The sequence below is a fragment of the Pangasianodon hypophthalmus genome, chromosome 6 (assembly GCF_027358585.1).
Source record: "Pangasianodon hypophthalmus isolate fPanHyp1 chromosome 6, fPanHyp1.pri, whole genome shotgun sequence".
Classification (NCBI taxonomy): domain Eukaryota; kingdom Metazoa; phylum Chordata; class Actinopteri; order Siluriformes; family Pangasiidae; genus Pangasianodon; species Pangasianodon hypophthalmus.
Window position 1 is genome coordinate 5,341,427 of NC_069715.1, and position 27,988 is coordinate 5,369,414.

At 37.8% G+C, this 27,988-nt stretch overlaps 1 protein-coding gene across 2 annotated transcripts; it reads left to right on the plus strand.

Annotated features, from left to right (window-relative positions):
* Positions 1 to 3,319: 3,319 nt before the first annotated feature.
* LOC113534334 (collagen and calcium-binding EGF domain-containing protein 1) lies at positions 3,320 to 27,786 on the plus strand. Of its 2 annotated transcripts, none has more exons than XM_053235197.1 (11): positions 3,320 to 3,706; positions 7,127 to 7,207; positions 21,424 to 21,476; positions 21,752 to 21,886; positions 23,069 to 23,206; positions 23,438 to 23,580; positions 23,837 to 23,957; positions 24,101 to 24,231; positions 24,344 to 24,379; positions 24,592 to 24,627; positions 25,896 to 27,786. In XM_053235197.1, exons 1-11 carry the CDS (start codon positions 3,603 to 3,605, stop codon positions 26,082 to 26,084), a joined length of 1,167 nt encoding a protein of 388 aa, XP_053091172.1. In that variant the 5' UTR covers positions 3,320 to 3,602; the 3' UTR covers positions 26,085 to 27,786. The 2 variants fall into 2 exon arrangements, with proteins under 2 accessions (XP_053091172.1, XP_053091173.1); XM_053235198.1 differs by lacking the exon at positions 3,320 to 3,706 and adding an exon at positions 21,065 to 21,125 and having other exon boundaries at positions 7,163 to 7,207.
* The last annotated feature ends 202 nt before the right edge of the window (positions 27,787 to 27,988 follow it).

Sequence of the window (27,988 nt, forward strand, 5' to 3'; positions counted from 1 at the left end):
AAGTCTAAGGAACCACAGATTCAAGTGATGCATTGAATTTACTTCATTTAAACACCAAAACACCAAAACACCAAAAAACGTGGCTGTCTCCATGCAAGTGTGTGTTTTGTTAGCAAGAAACTATCCAGTTAACATCATGATTACTGATCATCAGTTTATGATGTATTTACTTTCTCAGTGTGCTACTAGATTTAACCAACTAACATGTCTGTGTAGATTGAGCTAAAGTATATTCTACTGTAAACTCTTTTAAAGTAGTGAAGTGATTTTTTTTTTTACTGTTGATGGTGTAAGCAGTCATGTTGACATCATATCTTGAACTTGGGGTTAAGCCCCCTTCCTGACTTTTCGAGTGGAAATTCCAAGTGAGTGTTTTCTTTGTTTTTTCTTAGACAGGGAAGTCAGAAATTAAAAGTTACAAGCTTTAGGTTTGGAAATGTAAGATTGGTTTCACACTAGGCCCTTTTTTACAAAAGGAAAGGCCCTGACCAGAGATTTTTCTTTTGTCATGTGACTCGCGACCTGATTGGTCAGGCAGTAGCAAAAAACGTATGATGTCACTCAGTGCTTTGCTGAAAAGTAAAGCAAAGGCAAAAAATAAGTCATATGCAGCACATTTTCCCCTGTATTTCAACCACTTCCTGTAGGATTACATTAAAAACTTGCACTGGCTGTTGAGCAAACAAGGGAATGTCTGAAAGCAGTGTGAAAGCAGAGGAATGTGATTAAGTAACAAGAAATGGGAACCAATTTTGCTGCTCTATATCCTGTCAGAAAAGGTACTGTACACTTCGATGTTATAAAAATACAAGCAAAGTAAAGGTACACTTGAAGAAACAACAGTGGAAAAATAAAAGGTAAAAGGTAAAAGGTAAAAAAATACCTCTTAAGGGTTCTGTGTGGATTCACTAGATAGTTAAGGGTTTTAGTTGGAGCTCTCTCTTATAGGGGAAGCACTCGGCTCTTTAAGGGTTCCTCCAGAGGGATACCCGATAGACCTATAAGGGTTCTGAAGACTGTATGTTCATATTTTCATGTGAAAGATACATACTAAAGGTACAAAACATGTCCCTCCAGGTTAAAGGACCAGTCTAGGCTCTCGGGTGGTGCAACAGAAAAGCATTCACCCTATTGTCCAGTGATTTGAATCCTGATTTGATTTGAGTCCAGTGATTACAACTTTGAATCCTGACAATGACGTGACCTTCCGTGGTCGGGAGCCAAGGCAACAAAATGGTCAGTGCTCTCTGGGTGGGAAGGGCATACTCTCTCTCTCTCCCCTGTCAATCACAGTGACACTAGCCAATCATGGGTGTCTGTGAGTTCATGTATGTGGAAGAGAGCAGATAGTGCTTTCCTCTGAGCTGACTGGTGGGTGGAAATTGGCAGATGACCAAGCTGGGGAGAAATGGGGGAAGTTTAATAAAAGGACCAACCTGTTTTTATTTCGGAGAGTGTAATATTGCTACATCAGTTTGTGCAACAATTGAAAAATGTGTGTGTGTGTGTGTGTGTGTGTGTGTGCGTGGTGAGTATGAACAATTCACAGCTGCCTTTGCCCACAGCCTTCTACGGGAAACACATTTATCAGCGCTAAATCTGAAATGTTGACATTGACAACAAACCGGAACGAAACTCCAGAAAGCCCAGCTGAAGTGAAAGGAGCAGTGTGAAAGTGTGGGAACTGTGAGGAGGTCTGGTTAATGCGGTCATCGATATTGAAGCAAAACGCTGACATTTCTACAACTGCCTCTGTCTGTGGTTCCTCAGAACTGACTTTTTATGTGTTTATTCTATGAAACAAAGGGATTTTTTATTTAACGTGTTTGGTCTGGGGGATTCTATTTGGTATGTGTGTGTAGTGGGAATTATGTGTGTGTGTGTGTGTGTGTGTTTATGGAGGTTTAGGGATTGGTTTGGTCATTCATAGATTTTGAAAGGAGCCACCAAGAATGGTTTAAGGCAACAGCAGACAAAAATCAGGAAGACATTGTGTCTGTCATTTATACTCACTCTTGTTTAACATGTATACATACAGTATATAGAGTCTTACAGACACTCAGAGTGGTTCCCTATCTGAAATAACTCTAAACTAGAATCTGTAAGGAGGCTTAGAAGAGAGGCTTTTTCTAAGAATATAGAGCTTTATTCTTGTGTGTAATATGTCTTAATATGTTTTATTTCAGCCTCTGCATTAGTGTTTGTTAGTAAGTTTAGTTCTCTATTTATCTCTTTGACTGAAACCGGAAAAAAATGATTTAGCCTTCAGGCAGCATTTAGAAGCTCTAAAAACCTCTAAATGCTGCCTGAAGGCTAAATCATTTTTTTTTTTTTTTTTTCGAGTAAGCATTAACTCTCCATTGGTCTCTCCAGTGCTCAACTGTGTATTTCAATAACTACACATATATCTTCTGTATAGATGGAGAATTGTTACTCAAACCTTTATGGCTGTCTGCTTCTCTGGTCTGGGGTCTGTGATGTAAAACCAGGCTCTTTACTGTATTTTATTAGGTTTATCAATGATATGAGGTTCTTGTAATTAGTTATATGCTTTATTAAGTCACTTAAATTGAATGGGTCTAATATAAATAATATGCGTGTTTCTTTTGGGAAGTTGTTTATGTCCTACTCTAATGATAACTTGCATGAAAATGCATTTTTAATAAAATAATAAGTGTGAATGAGTGTGTGAATGTGTGTGAATGGTGCAACGCGTGTTGTATGCCCAGTGTTCCAGGTACTGGCTCCAGATACACTGTGACCCTGCCCAGGATAAAACACATACTGAGAGTGAGTGAGTGGGTAATAGATGTGCTTCTAAATTGCACATTTAGGTGGAATGAGTGTGCACAAAACCGTGTGATGGACATTGTGTGTGAGTGTGTGTCCGTCTTGTTCCCAGTGTTCCTGGGATAGGCTCTGGATCCAGGATAAACCCAACCTTCATCAGGATAAAGCACTTACTGAAGATGAATGAATAAATTAATTATAGAGAAAGTTTTAAATCTACAAGAGGCTTTATAATATTTGCAGTATTATACAGTGTTGTGGACTCGAGTCACATGATTTGGAGATACAAGGTACTGTATTTAGTAAAGTGTAGCTTTGCCTTTGGGGTGTAAAGGTCTAGAAAATCAGCTCTTAACTTCAACCTGCTTATAACTTTGACTTTTCACTGTAGACCTAATTGAGTAAGGCAGTCAGAGCCTGTGTAATAACGCCAGATATCTAGTCTCATATGTGAAAGTTCAGTAGTTGAAGCTGGGGTAGGCTGGTATCCGGTTTGGTTTGGGACAGAGCTGCTGTCAGTCAAATTTAGGAAGCTGTTTGGGATTTTAGTGAGGAGTGCAGATGCTTTAAGCCCTTCCCAAATCATCATTAAGGGGGGCGCGGACACTCCGACACTCCAGTGCGTAAAAGTTGATCCACATGCGAGATGCGCGCAAAGCGACCATGAGCATAAAGGTTTTTAATCCGATCTTTCCCATCATATGAAAGATGCCTCCTTAACACCTTAACAATTATTTTTATTCTTCAACTTCAACTTCAGCTGTCAGGATTGGAGTGACTGAAGTGTTTTCTGTGGACTGACGAAGGGAAAGATGAGCGCGTTTTATTATCGCATGGTTCTTTTACCCTTCACCCTCTTCAGCACTGTTTTACTTCCGACTTCTGGAAAATCACAGAATGAAGCTGACAGCAACGGGTGAGGATTTCTCTTACTCAACATTCCTGCATGATCAAAAGAGTCAAACTCTAATTTAGGATGATACACGCTGAAAATATTTAGGGATAGTCAAAAGCCTTGGACTAATGAACGATATACAGAGCAGGAATCTCACTCTTCTTTAGAGAGATGTATGTAATAGAACGACTGTTTTGGTTCCATAAAGATGCTTTTGGTCCATGAATCTTGAGACATTTCTGGTTGTTACCATAATAAAATGGATAATCACCTTCACTGGTGTTTTTTTTTTTTTTTTTTTAGTTACACTAACAAAAACTGGTTAATGATCCATCAGTCACAATTTCTTTATGAATCAAAAATGGTTCTTCCATGGCATCACTAAAGAATATTTTCTCTCATTTTATTTGTAAGAGTGTACTCTGTTGCACAAAGCTGTCCTATATAATTTTGAATATTTCCATATTTCCATATACAGTAGAACACAGCTTAATGCTTGGTACATCATGAAATATTGGTTGTGGAGAATCCGGAGCTTATCCCAGGAACACTGGGTGTGAGATGGCAATACACTCGGGATTGGATGCCAGTTCATCTCAGGGCAAACACACACACACACACACACACATTCTTACACATATTCACACTTAGGGCCAATTTATTGGAGCCATTCCACCAACTGGCATGGTTTTGGAAGTGGAATGAAAAACGGAAAACCTGGAGGAAACCCACAGAGACACATGGAGAACATGCAAAACACCAGACAGAAAATAACTTGTGTTCAGGATCGACCCGGGGACCTTGGAACCTCGAAATATTTGTAGATAGGAAAATGAAATCTATCATAAATCTTCTTTGGTTATCCCTTTGGTGGAACCCTTATAGGTTCTTTGTAATGTCCCTTCTTGGAAGGTAGCTCAAAACCCTTAATTATCCAATAAACCCTTAAAGAACCCTTGAAGAACATTTTTTAAGTGTTTCCCTTTCAGATCTCACATAGAAAACGTTTAGGATACTAAGAACCCATTACTAAGGTTCCTAAATCCTCAGAATAGGATTAATGTGTGTATAAGACATTTAAATCAGTTCTAAGCACCTTTTTCTCTTTTCCCTTTGTCTTTGCTCTAATCCTCATCAGTGCTTAATCGTGTGCAGTGGCATGGGAAAAGCTTGAGGGTTTGGATGACCAAACACTGACATTAGAAAGCTTAGACCTATGCACTGCTTATTATGAACCTTTTAAGATTATAAGGAACCTGGAGGTTTTGTGTGCATGCGTGCGTGTGTGTGTGCATGTATGTGTGTTTAAATTAATCTCTTGTTTGCATATTAATATATGCAATATATGGAACATATAGAATATTACTTAGAGTGAAAGTAATTATACTCAAGATTGTAGATGCGTACATTGTTTCATGTGGCAAAAACATTTTAAATGAGTTTTAAAGCACATTACGTTATAGGTCCTTTTATTAAACATGTAAAAAAAAACTATATTAAAGGTGCCATGCTTAGGTGATGAGTGTTTGTAATTGCTATTTATTGTATAGCAATCTCCTCAACACCGTTGTTAATGATGATGCTTTAAAAATGTACTGACTGAGCTGAAGTAATTTATACCACAGCGCTGTCGAATTTTGTTTGTTTGTCTGTTTGGTTAGAATGTGTTGATTAATTTTCTATAACTGCAGCTCTGACAGTAGTGAAGCTACAAATGTTAATATTAATGCACTCGTTCTACTACATTATTGTTTCTATAGTAACAACTAACACAGGGACTTGGATAACAGATGCACCATGTAAACGGATCAAAAATGTATGTAGTTGATATGGTGAAGTTTACTGTAAGGAGATATGTAGTTGATATGGTGAAGTTTACTGTCTCCAGTGGTGGCACTTTGTAACTGGATAAAGGATGAAAACTATAATGTGGTTATTTTTTAATATTAGCTTTTGAGAATTGCTGTGGTTTAAGAGGAATAAAACACTTCAGCCTGTGAAGTTCTTGGAAAATAATCAACAGCAGGGTGATGCGATGCATTCTTTGACTGCTACATAGTGTTGTGAAATGGGCCTATGTAACTTACTGCTCATTCATCATTATTACATTATTTGTCTTTGCAATGCTGATATATTGCAGAGGAATTGAAATAACTCCTCTGATTTATCATTAAACGTTTTATTGTGTGCCATGATCATCCTGAACACTCTCAGATGCTCCAGACGAGACATTGTGAGTATTTGGATGAATCACAGCACGACACGATCCAACAAATGAATGTGGTATGAATAACAGGCTTCTTTTTCTTAAAATGAAACTGAAAACTTTCACAACATAGCAGATCGTTTTGCTGTGCTCTTTAACCTCTTGAATCCTCCCCTGCATTGCTGGTATTAGCTTTGAAGTTTCATCCTGGCAGCTCGAACCATTTCAGTCTCTCAACAGCCCATAATCTCTGCAGCCCAAAAGCAAAGCAGTCCAAGATTAGTGTGTGGAACTTGTCTGACCTCTCTCTTTCTTCCTCCCACTTTCTCTCTGTCTCTCTTGGTAAATAAAATAGAAAGCTAGTCAAGTTCCATTGTAACGCAACACTCCAGATTATGTTGTAATTCTTTCGGCTGCTCCCGTTAGGGGTCGCCACAGTGGATCCTCTGTCTCCATTATGGAAATCCGGTTTATGATCCGCATATTTGACTTGGCACAGGTTTTACGCCGGATGCCCTTCCTGGCTTGGGCCCGGCACTGAGAGTGCACTAGCTTATGCAACCCCAGTGGCTGGGTTTGGCATGCGACGTAGGGCTCAAAGCCAGGACCCTGAGATTAAGAGTCTCATGCTCTACTGACTGAGCTAGACAGGCACCAACACACCACTCTTGATTTTGATTGGTCAGAAAGTGTTGATTAATTTTCTACAACAGCAGCTCTGTCAGGTTTACATTAACATGCTCATTCTAAAATGTTATTTCTATAGTAACAACTTACACAGGGACGTTTACGACGGACACTCCCTATAACCAGATTTAAAAAACACATATGTAATTGTTGAAATGATGACGTTTTCTGTAAGGAGAAATTTATTTAACATATGTAGAAGGAGTGTCCACTGTCAGCGCAACGTTCAGAGGTAAACCTGTAACCTTTTTTGTCTTATTACCTTCAGAAAAATAGAGGCCAGTGAGGAAGTTACAGTTTATAGCTGTTATAATGTACATTTGTGGTTATATGGAGTGTAACACAAATAATGATGGATAAAGAGTATGACATTTTTTAATAAATTTTTAAGAAATGTATTATAATTATTATTCTAATTTATAATGATTTGGCTGTGGAATGAGAGTAGTAAAACACTTCAAGACAAGCTGTTATAGGGAAATAACATATTGCTTGTATTGAATACAGTTTATAACACTATATATTGTGATGATGTGTGCGTATTACAGAGAAGAGTGTCCTGATAATAAGATTGTGACAGTGGAGTACCCGTGTATCAGAGCAGGAGGAGAGAGCGGCACATGCCTCAGGTAAGATCTGATCTTAATCAATGTTACCTGACACACAGTTTTTTAAAAGTATTAAAGGATAATTATGATCTTATAGTATATAAAGATGTATTGCAGATGTTGGGTGTCATTTGCATGCCAATAGATATTACTAAACGTACTTAAACAGTGTTGTTAATGTATTAGGAACAAGTGACATAAGACTTATTATTGTATGATTAATATAGGGATCACTTTATAGTTGGAACTTTCTTTAATAAAAGCGTGTGAAAGAGTCTTGAAGATTTGGACATAAATGAGTCATGTTACTTAGTAGCCTATACCATTTTAAATAGATTTTTTTCCCCACAAATGTCTAAAGCCCTTCACATTCCACCTTATTTTTCAGTATCTACAGTGAACTTAATATGACACCAGAGTGAAAAATAGAAATCTGGACATAGATATGGGCCCTGAGAGTTAAAGAGGTTAAAGATTTTCAAGCAATGGTTAGGTGAGAAAATCGTTTGGTCCGACTAGGAAAATCTCAACCTGACAACATTTTGAGGACATCTCTAAAGTTTTGGCCATCCATTGGGAGAGGAGTTAACTTCAAAGAAGTGTTTCTCAGGAACAGTCAGTCTATCAAGCTGAAATTTGGTACATTGCCTCTTCTTCCTTTTAGCCATTAGCCAGTCAGATTTCAGCATGCATTTGACAGGCTTAACATTGAGCTACTATCATGAAACTTGTGGTCTCTTTAGTGTTCTATGCAACTTTGCAAGAAGTGGCCAATGAGAGTAAATTGGGCTAATAAAAATATATAAAAAATTATATATGTGTTATATATGTAGGAGTTAAGAAAATGATATATAGCATATATTAGCGGTCCATAAAGTCTGTCTATAAAATTATTTAACTGATCACAAGCTACTTGGTTTGAAATACAGACATCTCAATACTGGAAATGGGTTTAGTTAAATTAGAGATGTGAGAATAAACATTGAGATTCAGTCAAATTCTTTAAGGTGTCACAACATTTATTGTTCAATTTTTACATATAAGAAGTTAATCCTGTAAGACTCCTGTGTCAACTTTTTGTTTGTGTCAAAGGACATAGGTTTTTGATGACATAAAGGTGTGTAATTAGGTTGTCTGGGCTGATTCATGTTAGCCTTTATAAAATATTATGTAGTTTTATGTCAGTTGTTATTGAAGCTTATGTAGCTTATGTTGCTGTCATGTAGCACTATAAATACTAGTCTTGTGTGATGTTTAGTGTTACCAAAAAGTAATTCCTGTTGTCCAAGTTTACAGCCAAGATTATATCCTGCTCTTAAGTGTATATGACTGCATTGAAGTCGACTTAAACAGACTGTTGATATTTCAAGCTCCAGATGCCATCTGTGACAAATCCCATTTCAGAGTCAAGAGCAAAAACAGGCGCCTCGAAGCCACGACCTCATTTATTTCTCTCATGCCATCAAACCTTCATCTCTGCTTCAGTCCAAGTGCTACATTAGTGAATATTGAGCAGAGATGTAGGAGTATGGCTGAGAGAAGCATCTGTTTACCGTCAGGGTTAACTCCAACACGGTGTGTATATCATTTAATCCAATTGTCTTCTGTGGATTAAGAGCATGTGCGGTGGGGGGCATTTTTAGGGGTCCAAGCACTGTTGATTGGAAACCTGTTGTTTTTGTTCTTCTTCTTCTTCTTCTTCTCATGACTGGTTGCTTGGTTTCACACAAAATTTGAAAGCCATTTCAGGACAAGTGTCTGAGAACATGTGCAAAGTCTGGGATGCAGTCATCCACAGGGAGAGAGATTATATTACAATAACTGTTTCTTTGAACCTGTAAGTCTGATTAAGCTGAAATTGGGTGTATTGTGTATTTCTCCTAATCCGTACATACTATTCAAATGCTAAATTGATTGCTTCAAATACATGGCTGCCATCAGACAATCAGCTTTCGGCATGCATTTGACAGGTTCAGCATTGTTCCACTGTCACGCAACTTGAACAGTACGTTCATCTGTCATCTCTTTTGTGTTATATGCAAATTTGCAGGAACTGGCCACTGGGGAACTACTAGGGAACGGTGCTTGGAGCCCGCAGATCACCACTTTTAGTTCTACTTGTGGTTGTTTTCCACTTCTTTCACTTTGACTCTCTCGTAAGCAGTAGACTGCTATGGTTTGACTAGAGACTCTTGAATCTTGTTTCAATTAGAGTTGCGTGAAACTCAGCAGCTTGACAGAGTGATGTTTAAACTCTGGCAGTGCTTGTAGCCAACAATATCTTCCAGAAACCTCACAGAAGGAACAAATAAAGCACCCAGATCTCTGAATGAAAACAGAGATGATGAATCTATTTGGGCCATCTATCCCTCTGTGGTTAAACATATATAGCAGGACTGAAAGGACTGATGAGCTGTTTAATTTACACTGTGCTGAAGATGAACAGATTCAAGTGAAACAGACGTTTCTTCACTTGGTGACCCGGCTGATTTATTAATAGTTTTTGTTTTAAAAACACAAAATCATGTTTTGCCTTTTTTGCACATTTGCCTGAATATGGAATTTGGTGTGTTTCTACCTAATGATGCAAATACCAGGAGGCATCAGTGTAAATTCATTCATTTTCAGATTGTGTGTGCAAATTTGTACAACAAAAGGGCAGGTATTATATTTGCAGAAACCTGTTTCTGCCAGTTAGAAACAAACTAAAACCATCTACTAAGTCTTAATAATGAAAATGCTTACCAAAATTATGCCCTATTAAAATAATTAGAAAGTTTCCTAAAATGATGACTTATTACTGTGAGTTATTATTAGTTATTATTTTAGTCTCTTGGTGGACTTTCTTTGTCATCCATACTTTCTGAACTTTACTTGAATATTGTGTCTTTCCCAGGCTTTGCAAGTGCTGTTAGTCAATCAGCGCCTGTGTGTGTGAGAGAGATATCAGAGAATATGGCAGTAAGGGAGAATTTGACGTTTAGAGTGCCTTTACCATGCAGTGTATCACCAACACACACTTCCATAGGTCAAGAACAATCAATATCAATACATACATGGCAAAATAGAAGTGATAAAACTCAACTAAGCACTGCAATTTAATAAAATAAATTAATTTTATTTACGATATTGGAGTTATCTCACATATAATAGCACTTAAAAATAGATGCTTTGTATGCATTTTGCTCATTCATAACTACGTGATTTGACAATACCAAACTCTTTCTATTCCCCACCCACACTAGCTAATGTTAATATTATATAGCTGTTGCTATGGCTTGTTAAGGTTGTCTATTGATAGACAATAACTGCACTCTCTATAGCTTGTGCTTTCCAAACAAATGAAAATGAATGTTTAAACCATGTTTCTTCTTTTGTATCTTAAATTGTTTCTTCTTTTTATTTATTTATTTATTTGTAGGTTAAATCATGCTTGTATGATAGTATTTCGGAAGAACTGACTTCTGATTAATGCATAAAAAGCATAAAAATGATTAATGCATCTGGCAACACAAACTGACAAGCTATTATAGCTAAATATTAAGCTTTTTAAACGCACTACTATCCAGCTAAAGCACAGTCCTAATGGCATGTACTCTTTAATTTATTATCCTGTTGTATATTACCTGTAATTCTTTCATCACTCTGACATTTATTGTTGTGTTATCTTTGTATGAGTAATCCTCTTATGTCCTGAGTCCTGGGCCGGGTATTTTACTGCATCGTTTATCACAGCATGGGCTCAGAAGGCACCTGTCTCTGTGCCATACACTCCTGTCTTACAGTTTAATTCTTATCCAAGATAATGGATGTGTATACAAATGGAAAATTTGGACATGAATGATGTTTAACCCAAGTAGAAATGAGAGAATGCGTTTTTGTTTATATATTCAGCCAGTAATTCAGTTGTTTGTGCTGTGAGAGAGAGTGTGAGTGAAAAAGGACTGAAGTATTGTAGCCAATTTTATTCTCAGAAAAAATCTGGTGGATCCTTAGGGTCGCAATGATCTACGTTTTAGCCTGCGATAGTAAGACTTTGAATTGTCTGTTTGTGAATCATTAATGAAGTGAGGAGATGAAACCCAGACTTTTCTGTTTAAAGTGTGTGTATGTGTGAGAATGTGTGTGTGTGTGTGTGTGTGTGGGCGAGGGGAAGGGAGGGTTGGTGTCGATGCATTGGGGATTTATGGCTTGACAGGTTTCAGATTGCACTCTGTGATCCTACTATTTGGTGCCATATGATTCTAAACAGGGAAAAAGGAAGAACCCAACACACACACACACACACACACTTTGTTTGCAAAGGTTTGGACACCCTGGCCAAATTACATATTTTGTTGATTTGTGCTAACAACCATGGGCTTCCTCTCTGGATCTGAAAATAAAGCCAATTGATGCCTACAATGAAGGGGAAAGCTATAAAAAGTTATCAGAGTGGTTCCAACTCACAATTTCCCACTGTCTGAAAATGTCATTAAGAAATGGCAGTTCAGGGGAACTGTGGAGATCAAGGCAACTGTTGAAAGACTAAGAAAATTCTCACATATAACTGGTGGTGTACTGGACAGAAAGGCGAAGCAAATCCCCCAAAAAACAACACTAAAGACCTGCAGGAAGGTTTAGCTGACACAAGAGTAGTGGTGCACATCTACTGTGCAGAGTTACTTGGACAAATATGATCTGCATGGAAGAGTCATCAGAAGGAAACCTTACTTCATCACAAAAGTCAATGTCTGAAGTATGCAAAACAACGTCTAGGAAAGCCAGAGGCATTTTGGAAACAAGCATTTTGAACTGATGAAATAAAAAATTGAACTATTTGGCCACAATCACCAAAAGTTTGTTTGATGAAAAAAAGGAGCAGCATTTGATGAACTGTTAAGCATGTGGGTGGATGTGTTATGCTTTGGGGTTGTGTGGCAGCCAGTGGCACAGGAAACATTGCACAGGTAGATGGAAGAATGGATTCCAGTAAATATCAGCAAATTATGGAAGCAAATGTGCCACAATCAGTCAAGAAAGTGAAGTGGAAAAGGGGCTGGATTTGAGAGCAGGTCAATGATCCAAAACATTCCTCAAAATCTACCATGGACTACTTCAGGAAATGTGAGCTGAAGCTTTTGGAATGGGCCTTACTGACCCCTGACTTGACCATCACTGAAAATCTGTGTGTAAATCTTAAACATGCTGTGCATGCAAGATTACCCAAGAATATCTCAGAACTAGAAACAATCGGCAAAAGTAGAGTATAAACACTGTTTGCAAGCAGTGATGTCTGCCAAAGGGGGTATTACTAAGACTCCCTCTGCCTCTGTCTCTCATGCTCTCTCTCTCTCTCTCTCTCTCTGTCTCGTCATGCATCAGGCATATATGACGGTGTGTTTCCTGTGGAAAACTCCCCCTGAGTAATGCGTGATGTTTGATCCAGATGAAGTGAAGTTGCCCCTGGCAGGGGGAGGTTGTGTAAAACCAGGAGCCGCTGCTGTAAAGGGCTCCACACAGGAAATGGGTAGCAGAGAGAAGCTGCTAGTGGTCGCACCCTCTGACTTTTATGTGGGTTTACGGGGTGTCTCATGTCGCAGGGTGATCAGGGCTCCGTAAGTGATATGGAGAGACGTATCGAGGTGAGATGAAAAGGTTTTGAGTGAAATGGGAGATTTTCAGCAACTACATGTCTGATTCTCCTAATCTCCCTCCATAATTACTGCCACTCACATCACTTTATTTTTCCTTTATTTTATTTTATATGTTGACAGTATAATCTGACACCAGGCTGCTAATGAGCACTGTGAGAGTAAAACTCACTGAAAGAGCATGAAATCTCAAAGCGAAGCCTCAAACGTTTGTTTTGCTTTATTTAGGCGTTCCAGACTCTTTATTCATTGCTGTTAAGGACTATTATTTGTTAAACTGCTGTTCTTTTAAATTTCCTCATTAATGATGGTGTTGTATGGATTTCTTTTACACTGTAAAATGCGACAAATGCCAGGAAAAAAATGAATATATTGAAAGTATATTGAATAATAAATGTTTTGACATGATAGCACAACACAGTTGTCATTAGAGAAGGCATTATCAAAAAATTTAGATTTTATGAATATGTAATTTCAAAATGCTCCAAAACATGCATGTCCACTCGCATCCCTGTTAAATTGTTGCCATAAAGAACAAATCCTCACATTAGAAATGGATTGGCTGATTAACTGATAAGGAATAAAACAATTCAGGGGTGTGCTGGTATAAGAAAATAATCAATGACAGCTTTGTGTGATGTGACATGAGACCCTGCAGTTGATCATTTTGCAATAAAAGCACGTCTAAATTTTTTTATTTATTAAATTATGACACATTGCACTTTTTGTCCATTTATTGTTACATTTATTGTTTTGGAACATCCACAAAACACATACCTTCTTGTTATCATTTGCACCCACAAACAATCGTTCAAAGTCTTTGTCTTGATGTTAATAAGACAAAAACACAGTGTATCATGGTACTTAACGGCAAAGTGCAAAGTTCATTGTCCTGAAGAACACGGAAAAACTTCTGCAGGAACAATTCCCTGAAGACTCAAATCATAATCATAAAATCAGATTTCCAGAGTTCAGAGTGCTCCTGACTCATGTAGACCCAGAGTTTTCTCATCATTGAATTACTGAAGTGTTGAACAGTTGATGAAATTATTGCCAAAATCTCTTTTCTTTTTAAATTTTAAACATGTACATACACTCACACACTCTTTGCTAGAGCTGTCACTCTAAATAATTCTCTTACGGCCACTCCTTATCTGCTCAAGTTTCTTCCCACCAAGCCTGTCTCACTGTCACTGCTAGATCGATCACTGAGTTATTTAGGGCTGAATCCGGTGTGGTGTTGAAATAAAGACCATGTGCGTGTGTGTGTGCGTATGTGTGCGTGTGTGTGTGTGTGTGCGCGCACACATGCTTATTCATTTGCAATCTTCATCAGATACCAAAAGTCATTTGTCTGTAGGTGTTTCATAATATTTAGGCTTGTTCCCTAGGATGACTCTGCCCCGTTGTCCAGATCCACAACAAGCCAAAGCCAAAGCTTGTCTCTGAACGTTTAACTTTGGCTCAGTCCTGAATGCTAAAATGCACTATATTAATTCCACTGAGTCTGTGTATTGTTGGGGGGTTTTTGCATCAATTTTTCTAGCATTATAATTCTCCCCATATGTGTTGCCTTTACCAATTGAGCAAACATCATTCTTCCTGTTCCAGTGCTTTAGATTTTTGTACTACATTACACCAAAGCTGAAATGATAGAAGATTTATTAAGCAGTTCAAGCGGGGTGAATACTTATGCATCGCACTGTACGTAGTGGTAGTGAGTACAGTGAGTAACATCAGATACAAGTACATTATTACTCCCATATTCTTTGTTTTTCACAGCAGATGGAGGATTTATTTTGTTAGAATGATGTTTTTTATTAAGTCTTCTTTTCTTGTTTTCCATATTGTTCATTTTTAATGTATTATTCCTATTTAAACCCTTAAGAATATAAATTAGGAATTAATGTTCACTTTAGTTATTAATTTATAAATAGTTATTTTTGTGAAAGGGAGAATTAACTTTTCCTAAAAAAACTCCTACAAGATGTTTCTATTTTCCTAATTCCTTATCTAAGAGGAACATTTGAGGGATTCTACACAACATATCTTAAATGTAAAAAGTTAAAAATGTGTTTTTACAGCATGTGAGTGTCCCTACATTTCATATCTTATCAGTAGTCGGTTAATCTGTTTAATGGAAAACAGACTGTCAGAAATCTATAAATTCATTTTCACTACATATAAAGATAGAAGCGTGTGTGATGTTTGTGTGTGTGTCACTGATCTGTCGTTAAGGAACTCAAACATCCCCCTAGTTGATTAGTCATTAGTTTGGACTTTCTCTTTCCGTGTCCGTGGGGAAAACTCTCGTTAATTCCACTCAGAACAAATGCACACTCTCATCTCTCTTTGGTGTGCTGCTCTTTCTTTGATCCTAATCTCCCAATCCCTTCATCCATCCATCTCCCTCTCTATCCATCGTGTGTGTGTTCTGATGGGGGTCACATTCCACTGACAGCAGGATGGCAAGGTCGTAGCCTCAGCTTGCAGCTGTCTGTCAGGATTGGAGCTGATTCTGATTTGTTCTCTTTATCTTACACGATTAACATGTGTTATGTTTTTCCTAATCTTATTTTTAGATAAGGATTACCGAGGCAAACCTGCACAGCAACACTGCTTTCTACTGTAATTGGTCATTTTCCAGACATTCAGGAAATCTTTTTCTGATTTTCCCATTTTTTCACATGGCAATGGCAAAACATAAACAAAACATGCTAATGAACATGAAAATATCCTTATTGCCTTATTGATGACGTAAGCACAAAGTAGTACTTTTCATTAATCACAGTCAGGGCTGTAACCAGGATCAAATTTAGTGAAGTCCACGCTGCAAAAATGTGACCCACTTCCCTATTTAATATACCGCAATGTCAAACGTGGACTATACCAACTGCTAATTTCTAATTATTCTCTTATTTTATACTTCCATTCTTTAGATAAACTTCTGTGGCTCAAGTTAGACGGTTTAATTTTAATGAATTAAATATTTTGGTGTTACAGTTTTTCTGCATAGTAGGTTCCATTGTGCCACTACATTAATATGTCACTGTTTGTGTATTTGACAGATGCTCTAGATGCTCTGCTTTTGAAATTACCAAGGTCCTGACCTCGGTGTCCTCATAGCTGCTTATGACCATGAACATAGAGCTACTAATAGAGAATCTTCATTATATAATTTGACATGGAGAACATCACACAGTCTGCTATAGAATTCAAGCAAAATTTTACTGCAGTCCTTTCAAAGAATGTGACAAGTTATAATCTACAAAGAACGCCAAAACTGGTATAACACACACAGAAAAATTCTAGCCCCAGTTTGCATTTACATTTATTTGTTTCACAGACATTTGTATCCAAAGTGAGTTTCAATTACCAAGCCAAACACAGAGCAGAACAGCTGAGAGGTAGTGGACCTGGGCCAACAGTGGCTCTGTGACAGTCCTGGGATTTAAACCTACAGGAGCTTCTTAACTTGTCACGCACTTTCTGGTGTTGTGGATGGCTCTACATGCTAGAGCTGTACGTCAGAAAAACAGTCTCAGCCTTGCTTTAGTGAATAATCTCACCTGGAAACCCTAGACTTCTACCCAAGAACTTCTGATGCAATCATAAAGACCATGGTGTTCATAATGAACATCCTTTCAGCACACTTAGTGCTGTTTGACTTTGTAGTATACAGTCATAAAAGAGTAATAATTTATAATTCCACTATCTGCTGTCACTCAGGGAGGATGAGTTCCCTTTTGAGACTGGTTCCTCTGAAGAATTATTCTTCACGTCACCTCTGGCTTGTTCTATAGGGATCCAGATTTCTATAAAGCTGCTTTGTGACAACTGCTAAAAGCTCTACACAAATAAATCTGAACTGAATTGTAACCCATTGACGATAACCATTGAGCCACCATGGCCCCTGTTCTAGAAAAGTCTGTCACATCCAGACACTGTTCTTAAACTCCCAGTAGCCGAGTTCAGCTCTTTCTGTGACTTCTGTCAGCATGCCTAAGTGATCTTGTTTTAGTTATGATGTATAAAGGGTTACTGATTATTACAAAATGCAGTGTCTGAGTGGAAATACCAGCTCCAGCTGTTATTGCAAAATATAACTCTTACACTGTAAGGACAGCTGATTGCCTACAGATGTTTGTGCAACCTTTTACAAACCACACCATAAAAGTGAAGCCGTAAAATGAATCTTTGAATAAACCTGCAACATTAAAAGCACAATTTATTACATCTAAAACCTTTAAATTCATTCTTCCTGGAACTTGAATTCAACTGAGTGTTTGTTTAGCAAAGCTAAACTAGAGAATAAGGTGCTAAATCATGCTCCAGGCAAGATTTTCTTTTCCCAAAGTAACAATAAACTCAAAAGCGTTATGAGTAAACTCATCTTCGATGGTTCTGATTGTTCCTATTAGGAACAAATTTGTTTACACAGTGCTAAATTCTTCTAATTTTTTCTCATTCAAAACAAAGTAAAAAAAAAACAAATGAAAAACTGATTCAGGGAAAGTCTACTAATGAGCTACAGAACCTGTGTGCTAGGCTAGTCAGCTAGCTAATTTAGCAAGTGTTAGAAAGGCAAAATTGAGTTTGATAAAGAATAAGCAAGAAAGATATAAAGAAAAATAGATAGATAGATAGATAGATAGATAGATAGATAGACAGGCAGGTAGCTATCTACCTATCTGTCTAGTTATATAGATAGATAGATGCATTGACAGATACATGGATGGATGTATGGATGGATAGATGGATGGATGGAGACAGTGAAAGTGGAGGGGGTTGTGTAGTAAAAAGCTTTCTCTCTGGGCCATGGATCCTCTTTCTCATGGCTCCCATGGGATTGACCCCTGGAAGTGAGCTGGCAGAATAAATAAACATAGAAAAGGGCTTCATACACAAACACACACACACACACACACATGTGAGTGCTTAGCCACAGAAGCAGGATGAGTACGCTATCGTTGTCTTTCCCTGTGTCTCTCACACACAGTCACCCTCTTGTCCTTGTGTGTTTGTAGGTCATTGACCTTTGGCTGTGATGGTTGAAAGAAACGTCTCTCTAGATCTTTTCTCAGTTTCCGACTCTATCGCCATAACAACCACGAGGGTCGACCTCGTTCACCAAGGGAGCTTCAAAAACTCTGAACAATAACACAGCTCTGGTTTGATCAGGCTTCTTTAAAGCTACAGTATTTTTTCTGTCCAGTGTTTGAATGTTTTAATTTCAGTTTTTTGGATTGGTCTAAAAATTTGCTTTGTTTCCTGATTGTGCTGATTCAGCATTCAGTGTAGAGTAAAATTCCTTCAAACACGTATAACATCATCCAGAGTTTAACACCAAACAACAAAAATGAATCCGAATCCATGCAGAAATGGAGCTGTGAAGTTGATTTCGCCTATTGCACAGTTTAAGCTTTTTAATTCACTCTGCCTGCGACTCAAGGTGGTTTATTAAAGCCATGCTGCTTAGACTGCATCAACAAGTGTTTAATTCCATTAGTATTCCATCAGCACTCCATCGCCTGGTATTTAAACACACGCAGAGCCAAATATGTGAAAGAGACAACGCAGGCTGAACAGCCGTTAGGTTTTGTCGAGGGTGCAGAAAACACAAAGGATTTAAAATATCATGATGAAATTCTGGGAAATAACAGACTTGCTCATTTTGTCTGTCAACGATTTGAATATTTGAACAGTGAAAATGTCCAAAATATACACCGCTTTACAAGTTCTACAGGTGAATCCATTACATTGAGTGTATCTCTGTAGGTGACCTCCCCCCCTCACCCCAACCACACCTTTGTGATTACAACATGGCGGTCGGTGACGATGTTGTTTAAACACAGGGTCATTAAAACAGGGAAAAAAATCCACTGGAGTTGCTCTTTAAAGTATGAGAAACTTCAAAACTGATCATACATATTTGCTTTAGGCTTTTTCTCCTATAATCTGGCAACCCAGTCAAATTTACATACATATACTTGAGGCATAGTGCAATCATGCAGTATTAACCTTTTTCAGTCACATGACCTTTTCCTAATATTTTGACCGTAATTTAGGACCATTGTCAAGAAAGCAATGATGGAAAGTTCAAAAATATTGTAGAAGCAATACCTACAAAAATGTTGATCATTGGGTTTGAGCCAAGGAAAAAGAATTTGCGGAAATATAGGTATAACATAAGTTACGTACGAAGCTGTGGCACTTGAAAGGCACTTTGTTCTCTCCAGTCAGACAAGTAAACATCAATATCACTTTATAAAGCTTTATAAATTAGAAACAAAAGTTTGTGGTGACATTACTTGTGTAGCTGAAGTAGATATGTAAATATGGTCACTGGTGACAAACAACAACATTAACTATAAAACCTCTACACAATAGCATAGTGTGTGTTGCTATAGCCACCTAGCAAATGTTATCATATATACAACTCCCCAGCCAGCTTAACTGAGTGTTCTGTTGCTATCCAATCTTCTCATGTGATTGATGCTAAAAAATCATCTTTATGGTCTAGAATGGAGTAAAATTGATTATCTTTATTTTTTCAACAGCTATTTTCTCCCTCTACACAGCACGCTTATTGATGCAAGTCAGAAAGTCCAGAATCTTTTGGTCATAAATATGGCGGCACGGTCATAAAACAGAGAAACGTCACATGAAACAGACAATAGATGAAGATTAAAGGTGTTGCTCAACACTGTTTGTCTGTAGGTGTGGAGTTTGAACTTGTTGCTCACTAGCACAGGCAAAACAACTGAATTATCTAAATACACATCAGTTAGGCTGGAAGTAAAAAGTGACAACAGTTTATAGAAATATATATAAAAAAAACTCAGTGTTAAATAAGAAATTTAATGTTTAGGTCCGTTTAGCTCCACAGACTTATTGTACACACAAACATTTTGTTTTTTCAATCTGGCAACCCAGCGACTGAGTCCTGCTCCTTTTCAGTGCTGTTTATATGGAATACGTCATGCATTATGACAGAATGACCCTACATGGAGAATATAACTTTTGTTCACACACACACACACACACACACACACAAAGAATGGGACAAGAGATCATTATGAATATTAGTCCACATTCCAGCTGTTAATGAGCAAATAAATCAAACCTGCATTCACAGAAAATCCCCCCTTGTTAGCGGATAAGTGTGTAAACTGATATGGCCTTTCTGGACTGTGTAACATGCTGAATGCCGTGTGTGTGCGTGTGTGTGTGTGTGTGTGTGTGTGTGTGTGTGCATGTGGGGCCTAAACAAGGGTCATTGCAGGTTAACTAGACTTAACATTTGAGCTGAGCTTGTTAGTGAGGCTTATCGATAGCACTGGAGATCTCGTTAACAGGGCAGAGTGTGTGTGAGGTGTGTGAAGTGCATGAGCTGCGCTGAGGGTTAAACTGTTCGTGCTCAATAAACAAAGTGTATGTCACACACACAGAGACAAACTGGAGTCAAATGGACATAGAATCCATTTAACACAAGCTTATAATGAGGGTCCTAATGTATTTGTGGACACACACACACACACACACACACACACACAGAGAGAGAAAGAGAGAGAGAGGGAGAGAGAGAGAGCATTAGAGCCTCTGTTCCTGTCTGCTTAGAGAAGAGTCACACATCTGTTGTTCATTCGTCCTCCTGCTGTAAAGACCTCTGGCAGAGACGGAGTGTGGATTAGACAGAGGGGCTGTTTGTCCAGAGTGCAGCAAAACACACACATACACACACACACACAAACACACACACACACACACACACACACACACACACACAAACATCCACATGATGGCACTGTTCTTCCTTCTATGGGAATTATTAGGAATATTAATTGATGCAAGTTGAAGAGAGAATGTGTGAGAGAGAAAGGGCGAGATAGACAGAAAGAGAGAGAGTTAGATTGAGAGCTAGACAGTGAGAGAGAGATAGAGAGAGACAGGGAGAGAGACACAGAAAGCGAGAGAAAGAGAGAGAGAGAGAGAGAGAGAGAGAGAGAGAGAAGAATAAAGGTATTTTCAGGGAAACCCTGTAAGAGGAAACTCACTCCATTCCAATCCCAAAGTTTGTAATAATGTAGTAATCATTCATCTGTGTCATAAAACAGTCAAATCCAAAAGTATTGGCACTCTTTATGACAGTGAGCTAAAATGAATAACACATGCAATGAGAGAATTGTTAAGCTTAAACATTTCTTTCTTTCTTTCTTTCTTTCTTTCTTTCCTTCCTTTGTAGATTCCTGAAAAATTTAGTTCTGAAACAGCTGAACCCAGGATGCTTGTTCTCTACTGCTAATGTAAATACTAATGTTGTTATTTATTATCTCTGAGAATTATACTCATACTGATCATATCCCATGCACACACTGTCAGATAATTCAGTGTAATTAGGGAGGAACGATTTGTTCCAAAGAACAGCGCGTTAATTAGGGGGATATTGTGCGTCATAGTGCAGAAACAGAATTGTATTGAATTAATCTCTGAACTCAGGCTCCGAGCACCTGGCCAACATGAACACGAGCTGAAGAGCAGATGTTCATCCCTTCTTCCCTCTCTCTCTCTCTCTCTCTCTCTCTCTGTCTCTCACTCTGTCAGGAGGAAGTGCTGTAAAGGTTTCAGGTTCGTCATGGGTCAGTGTGTACCAGAAAGTAGGTAAAATCCTGCTCTTTCATTCTCCTCACCTTTTCAAATTCACACATTTTGCAGTTATTAAACTTATTTACTAAATGTCATTAGTTTGTTTCATTGTATTATTTGATCATTTGACCTTTTAAATAAAATACTTTCAGTATTGTATCAGGTCGCAATGCCCTTCATGAGCACCAGGGGGCCACCAGATTATATTTGCTATCGTAAATACTGTATATAGATATGAACAGATATACTGTATGTACTGTATGTGTGTGTTGCTGTGTGTATTTAGGTGTAGACGTGTGTGCGGGGTCTCCGTGTGAGCAGCAGTGTATGGATAACTTCGGCCGGGTGGTGTGTACATGTTACAGTGGCTACCGCTTCGACCGGGCAAGGCACCGGCAGCACCTCCACCCGTACTGCTTAGGTGTGTGTTTCAATTCTGTCTCATTCTGTTGTAAAGTAGCTTATTAAATTATTACACTATAACACAGCACTCTTGAATACGCAATACTCTTGAATAGTGCAGCTACAAATTACAGTTTTATATAATGCATTATAGTTTCTATAGTAACAACTTACACAGGAAGGTGTATGGTGGACTCTCCACATAAATGTATTAAAAAATATATATGTAATTGCTGTTATGTTGAAGTTTTCTTTGAGGAGACATTTGTTTCTTCATTCCTGACACAGGTCATTTGCATGTAGTGACACCCACAAAACTCCATAAAAGGTAAAAGCACAGATAGCTGGGAGCACGAAAATAAATGATCAGCATAAAGCCTGAAAAACAGAAGTGGAAGTTATTTTGACTCATTTCTATGCCAGTAAAAAAATGTAATAATATTTAATATTAATAATAAAAAGTGAGCGCTATATCTTCCGTCAGCTGAGGCATTTGTTTATGGTTTACAGCTATGCACAGACCTCCGTTTATTTATCATAACTGAATGATTAGTTTTTTGTCTTAATTTATTGCTTTCTTTGTTTTTCATATTCTTTAGTTAATGGCAATAATATAAAGCCACTGCTTTTCACAAAATGTTCTGGACGGTACGCTGAGTCCCTGACCCAGTGAACTAGCATGAGGATGTGCTTTTGACAGAGACTCCAAAGTATTTCTATTAGTCATTCTGGATAGAAGTGCTTTGTAGAACTGATAAACGCTGTAAATGTAATAATAATAATAAGCAATTTAAACTCGACAGTATATTCCAGATGTAAACATGCAGTAATCAATGCATTTTATATGATCTGAAGTCGATCAAGTCGTGGTTTATATTACTTAGTCTTCTTATATGTAAATGTATGCACAATATGAAAGATTTTCCGAATTTACAGGATTTTCATGAATAACAAGTTACTTGTGTAAATGCTCATACGAATGATTTACGAGCATTTACGAATAAATCCATTCATATCCAGCTTGAAAATGAGGTTCGTTCATAAAATAGCTCAATAAATCTATAAATCAAATCAAATCTATATTATTAAAAGATTTCTAATGTAAATTTTCGTAAAGTTTTGACTTTGGGTCAAACCTCCTAACTGAGTCTGACTCCGGTCTATCTCTCTCTCTCTCTCTCTCTCTCTCTCTTTCTCTCAGATGTAGACGAGTGTGAGGAGTCTAATGGGACGCTGTGTGAGCATGTGTGTGAAAACACACCTGGCAGTTTCCGGTGTCATTGCAGTGCAGGATACACACTGGCTGCAGACCAGCACTCCTGCATACCTGCACACAAACGTGTGTTTGTGTGTGTGTTTGTGTGTGTGTATGTGTGTGTGTGCATGTTTTCTTTTGTTAGGACAATGAAATGAAAAATAAAAATCTAAAACAGCCAATAGATTTATTTTTATTTTTGGCTTACTGATAAGCAAGCATTATGTAAACTCCACCTTGTACATTTTATTTGACCTTTTGATGTGTGTGTGTGTGTGTGTGTGTGTGTGTGTGTGTGTGTGTGTGTGTGTGCAGTCTCTCTCTCACACTCTGCAGGGAAGTCTGATACTCAGATGAGCGCTGGTTCGTGCTCTCTCACCTGTCTGGACATCATGAACATGAGGACCAGCCTACAGCAGCTCAAACTCCGCCTGGGACACGCACACTCTACTGGACAGGTAACACACACACACACACACACACACTCCTCTGGACAGCTAATACACATACGCATACTCTGTTAGACAGCTAAAACACACACATTCCACTGGACAGGTGCAGCTGCATTATTGTCAGAGCTGCTGTTACAGAAAATGAATCAACACCTTCTGCCTTCTGATGAATCAGAATTGAGAATTCAGCAGCACTGTGGTTTACTAAATTACCAAATGTGTGTGTGTATGTGTGTGTGTGTGTGTGTGTGTGTGTGTTTAGGTGATCTCACCTGATTTAGCTAACAGCAGTGAAAAGCCACTTCCTGGTAGAGTAGGGAAAAATCATGATCCCCACATCATGTATGGTCCTCCAGGGGTGCCTGGACCCCCAGGCCTGCCAGGTAAACACACACACACACACACACACACACACACACACCTCACAACAAATCTGCTCACAACTATGTACACACAGTAATATTCAACACTGGTGTTTATTCCATTTTCCATTCCAAGTTTAAGCTTTCATTTCTCTGAGTATCAGGACCTCCAGGACAGAAAGGAGAACCTGGATCCATTGGTAATCCAGGCCCTCAGGGACCAAGGGGTGACATGGGCCCTATGGGTCCGCAGCCGGACCTGGAGCATGTTAAGAGGGGACGCAGAGGACCAGTGGTGAGCACTTACTGCCACATACACACACACACACACACACACACACACACACACAAACTTTAGTACCATTTTTTTGGATCTCATTAAATCTTACATGCAACTGTTTCCTCAGGGACCACCGGGAGCACCTGGAAGAGATGGGCTTAAGGTGTGTGTGTGTGTGTGTGTGTGTGTGCGCATGCGTGTGAGACAAAGAATACACTTGTGCATGTGTATATATGTATGTCTTAATGCCTGAAATAAAACAGATGTTTATTTGATACCTTGTATGCCTTGTGCCAGTTTCCACATGCTGTATGTAGTACCGGTTTAGCTTTAGATCCTTTATAACTGAGTGCTGATGTGTTTTTGTCTGTACAGGGTGAAAAAGGTTCTCCTGGACCCAGAGGACCACCGGTGAGTTTACAAGTTTAATGTAGGAGTAAAACATGACCAAAAAGCATGGATCAGATTCACCATAATAGTTCTCTCCCAAACTAATGAGCAGATCAGGTGTAAAGGACCATTTGTAATTAAATCAGTTCAGCAAATACACACAGACACTAATAAACAAATGTTTATAAAATATAGCACATAAATTTAAATTACAGTTTCAGATCCATGGTCAATAAAAATACTGGAGATTACTTTTCCAACAAAAAATTAAATGTTACAGAAAAATGTTGTTGTATGTATGTCATTAAAGAAAGTAATATATTACGTAACAAACTACAAAAACAAAACCGAGTCTGACAGAAGAACTGTGTAAGATTCTCCAAGATGGTAAGAAAATCTTAGTTAGAAAATTTTAAAAAATGGTTTGGTTAGCCAATTTCCTTAAAAAATGCACAAACTGTACCTGAGACTACTGACACTTTTTTAAACGGTGAAGGGTTGTCACGCTAAATACTGACTTTCTTTAATTTATTACTGTATTCTGATCTTTGTAGTAGATTTAGTTATGCAGAAACATTTCATTTCTGAAAGCATCTTTGCTTTACATGTGCCTAAGACTTTTGCACAGTACTATATATATCATGGGTTGCTGAAACGGGCCATAAACGAGTTTTACAAAGATGTAACGTCTAAATTGGATTAACTGAAATTGACATTTGTTTAATCCAAATTTGATTAACTGAAATTGAAATGCAAAATTTTTACCTTTGAATTTTGTACATTTCATTTAACCAAGCAGAATTTAGTTTTAAAGCCTAATACCAAAAGACTCATACAAATTAATATACATCATTACAAATAATGATATTAATATTACTATTGTACTATTTGTACACTATTATTAGTGTGCTATTAATAATGCAGAGTGTCTGAAAAATCAGAAACCAATTGGAGTTAAACTTCATATACCTGATTTGAATATTTATTATTTATTTACACTTATTTTTATATATTTTTTCTTACAGATAAAAATGGCATTAATATTGGATGCAAGGGTACAGATAGTAATTCGGCTTCAAAATCTGATATACAATTTCAAAATAAAGCATAACAGTTTAAATTTACAACATTCAAATCCAGATCCTAGTGGTGCGTTCGACTTGCTGTGGAATAAAAATGCAATAGAATAAAGGAATAAAGGAATTTAAGTGGTCATCATTATTTGTGGTAATTTATGTAAATATTATGTCATGTATGTCCTACACACCTCCTGTCCATCTGCGCTTTAGGGACCTCCAGGATCTTTCGACTTTCTCCTGCTGATGATGGCAGACATCCGTCACGACATCATCGAGCTGCAAGACAAAGTTTTTGGAAAGAGGACAGACTTCTTACTGGACACGCCTCCAGACTCCATGGTGGAGGCGGAGTTTAAAGACTCGGGTTCAGGACAGGACGAGACAATGCTCAACACATGACGGATGTGAAGACGTGGCACAGTGAGAAGTCATTCGAACAGAAATGAGAGACAACAACCAGCTACTGAGGACATAAAACTGAAGCTGGCTGTCTTCAGTACTGAAACTTTGGACAAATCATGCAGCTGTCTCTCCATCAGTGTTCAGAGCGCTATAATAACCCTGAACATTAGCTTCACTTTGGGGCTAGAGTGACGGAGAGAGAGCAAATAATAGAGCAGTGAGAAAAAAGATGACTTCATCTCAAACCACTAACTAACACATACATTTGGTACATGTACGAATCAGTTAGAATGATGTGAATGGAGAGAATCTGACATGCTAGCGGTGTGCCATTATAGGAAAATAATCAGTGGTGTGGTGGTGTGATGCAGCTCGACATGAAGCGGAGTCATTGTTACCACCTGAAGTTTTATGCCTTTTATACCACAGCAATTTGCCCTTGATTACAATTTATATTAATTCAGTTATCAAACGTTGTGTTTTTTATCCATTTAGAGTTATGTTTATTGTTGTGGAACATCCACTTTATCGCTTATGTTATAAAAGCATCCATTGTACCGTGTAAGCCTGTAGGGTAAAAATGATAACGTATTAGAACAATTGCATTAATATAAACATCATTTGTCTGGCAGCTGGAACTACAGTCAGAGCTACTGTTACAGAAAATGAATCAACACCTTCTGACCAATCAGAATCGAGAATTCGACAGAGCTGTGGTATAATAGCTGATAATCTAAGCACCACCTTGCACCTTTTTTATGTTACTAAAATTCTTCTGAAGTTTCACAGAACTCTTGAATAATCTTGGAACTCTTTAAATAATACTGACATTCTCTTTAAAAAAAAAAAAACTCCAGGATTGTACGTGAAATGAATGTCATGCATCAAGCATCATCTTTTTCCCGTCTTCTGCTTGTCCTGCAAGCGTGTAGCTGCAAAACAGCTGAACAGAGTTTATATGAAAGGGAGCCAGGGATGTTTCCTTTTCTGTTTCCATTAATATGTTTATTCTTGTGTATGTCATATTTTGCATGTGCTGGAACACATCATCACTATCATCATCATCATCATCATCATCATTCAGTCTTATAGCAGTGAGCTGTGAGGTGGCAGTGCTACCTGTTATAATAATAATAATAATAATAATAATAATAATAATAATAATGATAATAATAATAATAATAATAATAATAATAATAATAATAATAATAATACTTCTGAGTGAGACTGTCATGTTCCACCAGCAGAGGGAGACAAAATACAGAGAGAAGATACCTCTCACCAAAACCACTGAACCTTCTTTTGTCAAGATTTAAACTGAAATAAGATACAAGGGTTTTTTGTTTGTTTGTTTGTGTTTTTTTAAGTTGGATAATTTCACTATATCCAGGTAAATTTTTAATTCAGTTACAATTCAGATCTAGAAATGGCATCACTTATTTCCACTGACCCTCATCAGTATACTGTATATCTGTAGCAGGAGAACAATATAAAGAGAGACTTAGACTTTGTCTAATGGAATCTATTTCCAAATGGCTTTCACATCCAGACAGGCCTTTCACAGTCTAGTGTTCTCCTTTCCTAACTTTCCTACTTGAAGTTAGATTCAAACCCTGAAAAAATGTTAAACTGTGCAGCATTGCAGCTCGTCATGACGTGAGACTCCTGTGTGAATATAGAATAAAGACAATGTTATTCACTCCTGTTTGCCCTGTTGTCCTTGAAGCAACCTGAATCATTTAATCAGAGAAAAATCTTTATGTTGAATGTTCGGGCTGGAACAGAAAGCAGGCCTCCAGGTGGGAATAAAATACCGATTGGTTAAATGACTTCTGTACGCTGCATATAAATTCTCTGCATGTTTCACAAGTGCAACATTGCGGTCATGATTATATCCTGGA

Bases quoted from the DNA above. Each gene is read 5' to 3' on its own strand.
- LOC113534334 (XM_053235197.1), top strand. From the start codon at position 3,603: ATGAGCGCGTTTTATTATCGCATGGTTCTTTTACCCTTCACCCTCTTC. The intron at 3,707-7,126 runs GTGAGGATTTCT...TGCGTATTACAG, and splicing joins AATGAAGCTGACAGCAACGG to AGAAGAGTGTCCTGATAATA. The intron at 21,887-23,068 runs GTGTGTGTTTCA...TCTTTCTCTCAG, and splicing joins CCTCCACCCGTACTGCTTAG to ATGTAGACGAGTGTGAGGAG.